Genomic DNA, 11,168 nt, shown 5'->3' with positions numbered 1-11,168 from the left:
TGCCCGCTGCCCAGTGTTCCGTCGCCAGCCGTGGCCGGCGTCCCGGAAGTCCCACTGCGCATGTCTACTCAGCGGGAGCTCCGATTGGATGCCGGGCGAGGAGAGAGAGGACCCAATGATGCAGCACACCCATGAGTGTAGAGTTTTTGAGGTAGTTCCACCTTTGGGGGCGCATGTCCGCTGCCCATTGTCCCATCGCCCGCTGGTGCCGGCGTCACGAAAGTCCCACTGCGCAGGTCTGCACAGCAAGAGCGCCGGCCAGACGCCGGGCGAGGGCTACAATGATGCAGCATGCATGCGCACCAGTGGAGAGCTCTGATTCGCCATTTTGGAAATGAGCACTATCACAGGATATCTGAAATAATGCTGAATAGCTATAGTATAGAATAGACAGACCTAGATCAGTCTGTCTAACCAATTAAAGTATTTTTCTATTTTCTTATGTATATCTCAGTAGTATTATAAGTTTCTTGCTCAGCTCGGAAAAGATCGACATCTTATGGATCCATTCAATATTGCAACTATTATTTTGTATAAATGAATATTAACCTCTTAACGACCTTGGGTTTTTTTGTTTTTGCGTTTTCATATTTTGCTCCCCTTCTTTCCAGAGCCATAGCCTTTTTATTTTTCTGTCAATATTGCCTTGTGGGGGCTTATTTTTTGCGGGACAAGTTGTACTTTTAAATGGCATCACTGGTTTTAACATAAAGTGTACTGGAAAATGGGAAAAAAAATTCCAAGTGCGGTGAAATTGCAAAAAAAATGCAATTCCATGGTTGTTTTTTAGTTTTTTTTTTACCAAGTTCACTGAATGCTAAAACTGACCTGCCATTATTATTCTCCAGGTCATTACGAGTTCGTAGACACTAAACATGTATAGGTTCTTTTTTATTTAAATGGTGAAAAAAAAATGCAAAGTTTGCAAAAAAAATAAAAAAATGGAGCCATTTTCCAAGACCCATAGTGTCTCCATTTTTTGGGATCTGGGGCTGGGTGCAGGCTTATTTTTTTGCGCGTCGAGCTGACATTTTTATTGATACTATTTTGGGGCAGATGTGATGTTTTGATCACCTGTTATTGCATTTTATTTCAATGTTGCGACGACTAAAAACGTAATTCTGGCATTTAGAATATTTTTCTCGTTACGCCGTTTACCAATCGGATTAATTCTTTTTTTATATTGATAGATCGGGCGATTCTGAACATGACGATACCAAATATGTGTATGTGGTTTTTTTTTATTATTATTTTATTTTGAATGGGGCAAAAGGGGGGTGATTAAAACTTTTTTTTATATATATATATTTTTAAAAACATTTTTTTTCCACTTTCTGCATGCTTCAATAGTCTCCATAGGAAACTAGAAGCTGCAGTTATCTGATCGGCTCTGTTACACAGAGGCAATGAGCAGATCGCCTCTGTGTAGCAGAAATGCTCACTTGCTATGCCACTGGGTGGTGCTCATAGCAAGCGAGACATGACAGCCACAGGGGTCTGCTGCAGACCCTGGGTTATAATGCCCACCCATCGGTGACCCGCAGAGATTGACAGCGGCATTTAACTGGTTAACAGCCGCGGGTGGATCGCAATTCCACCCGCGGCTGTTGCGGGCTCATGTCAGCTGTAAGAATCAGCTGACATGTGCCCGATTCAGTGCGGGCTCAGCGCCGGAGCCCGTGCTGAACCGGGGGTGATGGCCTAGGGCGTAGTAATATGCCCCAGGCCAGTAAGGGGTTAAAAAGATAAACAGAAAAAAAGTGTTAATGCAAAAATAGTAATAAGACAATCAATTGAAATAGATAACTGTATTTTAGGTTCTTTATCAAGGTGCAGCACTGTGTTCAATAGGGTAGGGTAACCTCCATTAAATTCATCAAGACACAGCACTATGATCAGTGAGAATCTCCAATCCAGTCTATAGTTCAAAGGTGCAACCATTCATCGTCCCATTCCTATATTCTGTAATGTAATAATACACCATTAATCTAAAATGCCCTCATGATGATAATAGCTATAAAAACAACATTAGCCCAAACACCCACAGCAATGTCAAAAATCAAGGAAGGAATTATTATTATTATTTATTATTATAGCGCCATTTATTCCATGGCGCTTTACTTGTGAAAAAGGAGGTATACATAGCAAAAACAATTACAAAAGTCTTGAACAAAAATGAAACGGCAAACTGGTACAGGAGAAGAGAGGACCCTGCACGCGAGGGCTCACAGTCTACAAGGGATGGGTGAGGATACAGTAGGTGAGGGTAGAGCTAGTTGCGCAGCGGTATGGTGGAGCGATGTTTACTGCAGGTTGTAGGCTTGTCGGAAAAGGTAGATCTTCAGGTTCCTTTTGAAGGTTTCCACGGTAGGCGAGAGTCTGATGCTTTGGGGTAGAGAGTTCAAGAGTAGGGAGCATGCACGTGAGAAATTTTGTATGTGATTGTGGGAACAGGAGATAAGAGAGGAGTAGAGAAGGAGATCTTGTGAGGATCGTAGGTTGCATGTAGGTATGTACCGGGAGACTAGGTCACAGATGTATGGAGGAGGCAGATTGTGGATGGCTTTGTATGTAGTGGTTAGGGTTTTGAACTGGAGTCTCTGGGCAATGGGGAGCCAGTGAAGCGTTTGACAGAGAGGAGAGGCCGGGTAATAGCGGGGGGACAGGTGGATTAGTCTAGCAGCAAAGTTTAGGATAGATTGGAGAGGTGCCACAGAGCAGGAGGTTGCAGTAGTCGAGGCGGGAGATGATGAGGGCATGCACTAGTGTTTTCGCAGATTCCTGGTTGAGGAATGTGTGGATCCGGGAGATGTTTTTGAGTTGGAGTTCGCAAGAAGTGGAAAGGGCTTGGATATGTGGTTTGAAAGAGAGGTTAGAGTCCAGGGTTACCCCGAGGCAGTGAGCTTATAGGACTGGGAAAAGTGGACAGCCATTGATTTTGATGGATAGGTCAGATGGGGGGGCTGAGTGAGATGGGGGAAAGATGATGAATTCAGTTTTATCCATGTTAAGTTTTAGAAATCTAGCAGAGAAGAAGGATGACATAGCGGACAGATATTGTGGGAGGAGAAGGACAGAATAGTGTCGCTTGGATTTGGCGGTTAATAGGTCGTTGGTGACTTTAGTCAGGGCAGTTTCAGTAGAATGGTGAGGTCGGAAGCCAGATTGTAAGCAGTCAAAGAGGGAGCAGGAGGAGAGGTAGGAGGACAGTTCAAAATGGACGTATTGTTCGAGTAGTTTTAAGGCAAAGGGGAGAAGTGATATGGGGCGATAGCTAGTCAGAGAGGATGGGTCAAGGGAGGGTATTTTGAGGATGGGTGTGATCGAGGCATGTTTGTAGCATGAGGGGAAGACACCAGTTGTTAGTGACAGGTTGAAGAGGTGGGTTAGAGTTGGGATTAACATTATAGTAAGGTTAGGGATGAGGTTGGACGGGATAGGGTCAAGGTCACAGGTGGTGAGGTGTGACTTGGAGAGTAAGGAGGAAAGTTGATCTTCCGTAATGGCGGAGAAACTGGTTTTGGAGGAGGAGGATTGAGTAGATATGAGAAGGGGCTGTGGGGACTTTAGGCAAAAGCTTTGTCTGATGGTATCAATCTTCTGCTTGAAGAATGAGGCAAAGTCCTCCGCTGAGATGAGAGGAGGTGCTGGTGGATGGAGGAGAGAATTGAAAGTGTTGAATAGCTGTTTAGGGTTGTGTGACAAGGAGGATATGAGAGATGAGAAGTAGGTTTGTTTCGCTGCAGTGAGTGTGGACTTGAAAGTAGTGAGGGACTGTTTGAATGTGATGAAGTGCTCGTTGGAGTGGGACTTTTTCCATCTCCGTTCAGCAACCCTGGAGATGCGTCTCAGTTCTTTAGTCAGGATGGTGTGCCAGGGTTGCCTGTTGATTGCGCGAGCTTTGGTATGTGTGAGGGGGGCGACCGAATTGAAGGCTGCAGCTGTTGTGGTGTTATATAAAGCGGCAGCAACATCTGTATCGTGTAAGGAGCTTAAGTCTGTAAGAGGGAAAAGGAATTCAGAGAGTGAGTGTAGGTCGAGGTGTTTGAAATTTGTGCGAGGGTATGCAAGTTTGTGGAGTGGGAATTGTGCACCTGGGGAGGAGAGGGAAGAGAATGTGAGTAGATTGTGGTCAGACAGAGGGAGAGGTGAGTTGGAGAGGTTAGATAGGGAACAGAGGCGGGTGAAGATGAGGTCCAGTGTGTGGCCATATTTGTGAGTGGTTGCGGAAGACCATTAAGCAAGGCTGAAGGAGGTTGTGAGGGATAGAAGCTTAGAGGCAAATGAGTGGGAAGCGTCAATAGGGATGTTGAAGTCATCCATGATGATAGTGGGGATGTCAGCGGAAAGGAGGTGAAGCAGCCAGGTGGTGAAGTGGTTGAAGAAAGTGGTGGCTGGCCCTGGGGGGCGGTAAATGAAAGCTAGTTGGAGGGGGAGTAGATGTGCACACAGTGTGCTTTGAAAGAGGGGAAAGTGACAGAGGGCGGCAGTGGAATTGGGGAGAAGGAGAAGTTATCTGACAGGAGGATACCATCTCCTCCGCCATGCTTGCCACAGGAGCGGGGTGAGTGGGAAAGATGGAATCCACCATAGGAAAGTGCAGCTGGAGAAGCTGTGTCAGAGGGGGTGAGCCAGGTTTCTGTGATGCCGAGGAAGGAAAGTTTGTTAGTAATGAAATGATCATGGATGTAGGAAAGTTTAAATACAGAACACTACTCCAAAAGCATAGATAATACATACTGGCTAGAGATAAATAGGTCATATCTCCCCATTTGATCAGAATAGACAAAAATATGCAGTGGGTCCCCAATCATAACACCTAAACTTGGAAAAAAATCCAAAAAACCACTTGCAAATATATAATTACACTCTTTATTGACAATTAATGACTAAGAATTCATTATAAAATGGTCACAAAATTTAAAATATTTTCAAGAGGAAAAGGATGAAACAAAAAGATCAGGCACACATGGACAGAATTATTTTAAGTTTTTGGTAGTAAATTTTAGTTCCTGTAGGTAAGTATTCATAAAAAAGAAAAAATGAATAAGGTAATGGCAATAATATCTCCCATATTAATTGATAAATGTGGCCATTTGGAAAAGGTCATAAGTTAAATACCATTTCAATAAATGCCCATAAATCGGCTCAAATGATATGGCTCACAAGAGATTTTTAGCAAGATGGAGAGAGTAACCAAAAGGTGCTTGCACTTAGTAAAAGCGCCAACCTAAGTCATTAGACTTATCCATCAAGAATGTGACTAAGTTCAGTCCCGTGCCACCAGTGACACCCCAACACGCGTTTCGCACACCCAGTGCTTTCTCAAGGGGAGACATGACAGCCGGCCCCAATGCAGATCCAGTGTCAGTAAGGGCCGGGGGTGCGGTTAAAGCCGCTGTTCTGTGACTGAAACTATGCCAGGTCCACCCTCATGGCTAAAACCAGAACACTGCCGTGGGGAATGAAGTTCATTTCTCCCCGCAGTGTTCAGCCAAATGTGGACGGGTTAATAACACTATTAATATGCAGATTAACCCCATATCTGCAGGTTAATAGCATTTTTTTCTGGTGACAGATTCCCTTTAATCTACTTTCACTTTGATGACATTTTATTTGAGAATCCCAGTGCATGCTGGGATACTCTAACAACACGTCATCAAGGGGCAGAGGCTGCGGTCACTGAGGCATCCTCTGTCCCCACGCTTTGTTTCCCTCTGGCCTCGTTTAGCTGCGCACTGCCAGCGGAGCGGAAGTCTCAGGGACTCACCGTCGCTTGCGCAATATAAGGCTGCGGCACAGTACGCAGCCAAACAGGGCTGGAGGGAAACAAAGCGCGCTCCATGGGAGGGGAGGCAGAGGAGGGTACGTCACAGGGCCCTGTGACCTGCAGGGGAGGGGGGAATATAGTAATTTAGCACAGAGGCAGCAATTTAGGGGAATAGTAAGCAGAGAGGAGGGGATTGCTTGGAGTCCCCCGGACGCCAAGCCTCTGGAAAGCAGACTTCATAAAACCGGATTTCTCTGCAATCAGACCTCTACTATGGGCCATACAGGTATGTATACATTTACTTTTCTATCACCTGTATGCCCATAGTAGAGGTCTGATATCGCCCAGGGGGTGACACATTCCCTTTAATAAGGGCTGTGGAAGGCCATCTCCTATCACTGAGTCTATAAGCTGACAGGTGACCCGCCCCAGAGCTCTGACTGCCAGAAAGCTACTGCAGAAGTGACAGAATCAGGTGACTACGGAAGCCGGAGAAGGCACTAAGCAGAACACAGCTTCGCGTTTTTGTGACGCAGGCTTGTAATGACTGCTTGCAGTACAGGGGCCTCTCCGCCAGCTGAAGGCAGCCGCGCACCACTCAGCCGTGCTGCTACCCATGGTTGATATCTGTGGCGCGCACGCACTATCCTGGCGGCCGCACATCAAGTCTCTGCGCGTTCACTGTAGTCGGGAGCGCGTACGTGTTCTAGCCACGCCCACCAGAGTTCCAGCGCCGGCCTGCACCGCCAGCTAGGGAGGAAGCGGCAGCAGCAGATCCTCCCACAACACGACGACAAGCGCCCGGGACATGGAGCGGCCCTGATTCACTACTTAGCACTGGGGTAGAGCTGCCGTCCGCAGGGAGACACTGACAGGAGACATGAGCAACAACAACAACCGGCAGAGCAAGCGGGTCACCAACAGCGGCTCCATCCTGCTCACTACGCAGGAGAATGACACTCTGTACGGCTACCTGGGCAAGAAGTGTGTGGTGAGTGCAGCGGGCCTAGTGCTGGGAACGGCTGGGACCGGGCCTGGGGAGGGTGGACGTGCCCAGCATCCTGTGTGTATGTATATATAGCATTGCATGCATCTGTGTATTTATGTATTTCATTTAGTATGTATATATACATAACCTCGGGGTGTATATATATATATATATATATATATATATATATATATATATATATATATATATATATATATATATATATACATACATATAATATGTGTGTGGGCAGAATGTGTTTATTTGTGTGTATGTATGTGTGTGTGTGTGTGTATATATATATATATATATATATATATATATATATAATATTTTATTACACACACACACACACACACACACACACACACACACACACACACACACACACACACACACACACACACAGCGTCGTACCCACTGTACATTTTATTTCTGCACGTGCCTGCGTTACTTTGTGGAGAGACATGCGGTATTGGCCCTCCCATAGGGAGATATACTGCAAGTAATCCAAGGCTTCCCCCCCTCCTTTCTTGCACATATTTCAGGTAGGGTGCTTCCTGTAACTTCTGAAGACACAGAGCTTCTTAGAAGTGACTTGAGCTTTTCTTCCCCTGGCTTCCTGCTTGTACTGGGAATCACTTGTCTGTATCTGGAGCAGGTAGATCTGCTGCCATGATGTCACCAGCCACAATGCTCCAAGGGTCATGTTGACAAATTGCTGTCCGCGCTGTCACATAGACATTTTCTTTTAAAGCACCACTCCTGCTTTTTTTTTTATTTAAGCGCTGGAGTGGTGCCACTATTCTAAGTTCCCTGCCCCACTTGTCTTATACTTAGCAGCCGCTATTGGCGCCACTCCGGTTGTTTTTTGCGGGTGGTGACCTGACAGATTGTTCCAGTGTTTGCGGGGTGATCCGGAAGTCATTACTCAGTGTAAGGCCACAGCCCCACTATCAGTATTCAGTCAGTATTTTTTCTCAGGAGTGGGAGTCAAAACCAGGAGTGGGTGATAAATGTCGAATTGGTGACTTGTTTGTATTAAAACCAGGTGAGGAACAATCATAGAAAAGGTATAATAGAAACAAGTCACCAATTCGGCATTTATCACCCACTCCTGGTTTTGGCTCCCACTCCTGAGGAAAAAATACTGATAGTGGGGCCGTGGCCAAAGTGTCATAGCTTGTGACCGTTACCTCTGACTTCTACTCAGTCACAAGATGGCAGTGCTGAACCGGAGTGGTGCCAATAACAGATGTAGGCAGCAGCTGATAACTATAGTACTTGGGTCAGGGACCTTACATTAGTGGCATCACTCCAGTGCTGTAATAATAAAAACAAAACTCAGGAGTGGTGCTTTAATAGATCAAATTAAGAGTAAATTTATCGATTCATCATTTCCCTCTAATTTTGGGCCAGTGTGTACAGAATTGGCAATGAAGGTAATGTTCTGCATTTTTCCTGCAGATTAGTTTACAGCACGTGTGTTTAATACTAGGGCAGAAAACATTATGCCAGTCATTGACACAATGCGGGTGGTCTAAATGGCAGTGACAGGAGAGCAACTAGGGACTTTGATTTCCCTGCAGCTTCTCATTCATCTGCACATGGAGCCCAGGCACCCCAATGAGAAATCCCAAATTTAGAAATAATTATTGCTTCTTGTCTTATGTCATTTGGCAAATTAGAAGCCGAATTATAGGGTGAGGTAGAACGAATTGCTCAAGATATTTAGGAATAAAGAAAGTGTGACTGCTCAGACCGTGCTATGAATCACTGATACCAATTACATAACTGCCTCCGAGATGATTCTCCTCAATGTATCAGTGATACTATGTCATAAATAAGTTTCTCTTGTCTAGTTAAAATGTTGTAAATAAAATGGAAAAGAGATCCTAAAAACTCCTAACATGAGCTAAAAATATCCTTAAAAACAAAGTGAAATCCGACTTCATGTCTTGTATTGAACATTGTATATCGGATGTCTGGTATATACGTGCAGTGTGAACATGATCTGGTAAGGGCAGTTCAGCATTACTGTAACGTGTATCAGCATGTGGTTTCTTCGCTTCAGTCCTGCACCCGAAAAATAATTCTGCCTTCCTTCGGGTATGTTCTCTGGGATTTTCATATTGCAGAAATCACTTGGATTTCTGACAGTGGGGCTAATCCGTATCAGACGTATGTGCCGTCTTTTGCATGCCGAATCCATGGGAATAAGTAGTATGCCAGATACTATAGCAGTTTTTTTTGTAAATGGAAATTTTCAGTTGTAGATGTGATTGCTTATCACTCATTCACATGCCATGGGATACAGATTGCAATGCACATCAGTAACATGGGACATATAAGATAATGTATTGTAGAATGTATACTGTCCAAAAAGCTTTAGGTGGATGTGGAAAAAATGCTCCAAATAAAGAATGCTTTCAAAAACATTTTAATTTTCATCAGCTAACAAAATTCAAAGTTAACAAAAGCGAAATCAAATCAATATTTGGTGTGACCGCCCTTCAAGTCAGCATGAAAGCATCAGTTCTTCTATGTATACTTGCACACAGTTTTTGAAGGAATCCAGCAGGGATGTTGTTCCAAACATCTTGGAGAACTAACCACAGATCTTCTGTGGATGTAGGCTCATGCAAATCCTTCTGTCTCTTCATGTATTTCCGGACACACTTGATGTTGTGATCAGGGCTCTCTGGTGGCCATATAATTATTTCCTGGACTCCTTGTTCTTTTCACTAAAAATAGTTTAAGAGAGTCTGTCTGCAGGGTTAACCCTTGTAAGCTGTCTTTATGGCATGTAGGTCATAGGAAGCTGAATAAAATGATACCCTGTGATCTGATGTCTTACTCCAGAGTAATCCACCTTTTTCTTATATGTAAATTGAGCTGTTCAGGACTATGGGCCGGATACTGTTCTGAGTAAGAACCTGCCTCCAGAGCTTGTTTTAAATAAAAGGTAGAAGTTGCTAGTGTGAGACATGTAGATCAGGAGAGTGGACTGTCAGTCATTACATGTCTCTGGGTGGTAATTATCCCTTTAACTCAAAATACGTTTATGTATTACGTATTTTGTCTTTTGTGTATTATATTGGAGCCTGTGGGCTGCATGTTACTGTATACAGTGAAATTTATAAAAGGTATTCTTCAGGAAAAGCTCCCATGGACACAGTAATACCGTGTGAAAGAATCTTTATTCCTGTATTCCTATTGAGAACATATAAACAATCTATTTTTAAAGGCCCCATACACAATGGTGACAACTGAAGGCCTCACCTGACATGATATAAAGGAGTGGGCAGCATGAATTTCATTGCCCATACATTTTGTTCCCAAGAGAGATAAGTGACTGCCAGAAGAGTCTGACAGTGACTTTCTCCTCTCTGCTCACTAAAAAGACATGAGCACTCAGCTACGCTCTCTTGTATATAAGGGAGGTGGTGCCAACAGATCTGTCCTGTGTTTAGCCAGCCTAAAGACCCCCATGCACTTTAGAGACTAACGTTTTCTGAACATGCAAATATCGGTGGGCTTGGCCAACAGTCTAAAGTGTATATCGGCCTTCCGACTCTTCACCCTACAGATGATTCCAGGGGAGGTACGGATTTGGCAAATACGATTTCAGGGTGCCGTTTTTTTTTTTTGTTTTGTTTTTACCTTTTGGTGAGTTAAGCTGCCACCAGGGGAATTGGGCAGAACTTCTTCTGAACAGGAGTGCTCAGCCGAGCAAGTGCCTGTGTTTCATTCAGCTATCAGCGGTCTACTGTGTATGAGGCCCCTAAATGTTTTTCAGAAGGAAGCGCTGATGTTTAGTGTTGAGCGAGTATGTTCTGTTAACCCTTTCGGTGAGTATGCGCGGGCCGAGCTCCGAGTATTTACAGCTGCTCGGTGATATGGTTGAATCACTCCCGTGTGCATGATTTGCGACTGTTTGACAGTTTTACTACATGTGAGGAATGTCTATTTCTTACACATTCCTCACATGTAATAAAGCTGTCAAACAGTTGCAAATCATGCACACGGGAGCGATTCAACCATATCACCGAGCAGCTGTAACTACTCGGAGCTCGGCTCGAGCATACTCGGTCAGAACATACTCGCTCAACACTACTGATGTTCATCTAACAGCTATTTAAGGTGTATAGCTGACCTTAAAGGGTACCTATAACAGAACAAACATTTGAATATGTGTATTGGGAAGCTCATGATGATGCACTTCCAGCTCCTTAGACTCACTTTACGTTCCTTGCCTACTGCCACTATCTCATGGCTGATCGACAGGTCATACATAGTCTGTATACCAGATCCAATGATCAGCCAGGGGAGAGTGGTGCTAGGCATGGAATGTAGCATGCAGCGAAGGAGCTGGAAGTGCATCGTCACGCCACCGTGTACATTGGGATC

General features: G+C 44.5%; 1 protein-coding gene across 1 annotated transcript in view; it reads left to right on the top strand.

Annotated features, from left to right (window-relative positions):
- The first annotated feature begins 6,448 nt into the window (after window positions 1–6,448).
- The window catches only part of WASL (WASP like actin nucleation promoting factor), a 37,852-nt gene continuing 33,132 nt past the window's right edge, over window positions 6,449–11,168 (top strand). Inside the window, exon 1 of the mRNA XM_073652077.1 lies at window positions 6,449–6,761. Within this exon, the coding sequence (XP_073508178.1) occupies window positions 6,651–6,761 (111 nt within the window). The 5' untranslated portion in view covers window positions 6,449–6,650. The remainder of the gene's footprint in view (window positions 6,762–11,168) is intronic.

Source organism: Phyllobates terribilis, unplaced genomic scaffold, assembly GCF_046119375.1.
Source record: "Phyllobates terribilis strain yellow unplaced genomic scaffold, ASM4611937v1 Scaffold_11__3_contigs__length_659146591, whole genome shotgun sequence".
Classification (NCBI taxonomy): domain Eukaryota; kingdom Metazoa; phylum Chordata; class Amphibia; order Anura; family Dendrobatidae; genus Phyllobates; species Phyllobates terribilis.
This window is presented reverse-complemented; position numbering and strand designations above follow the sequence as displayed.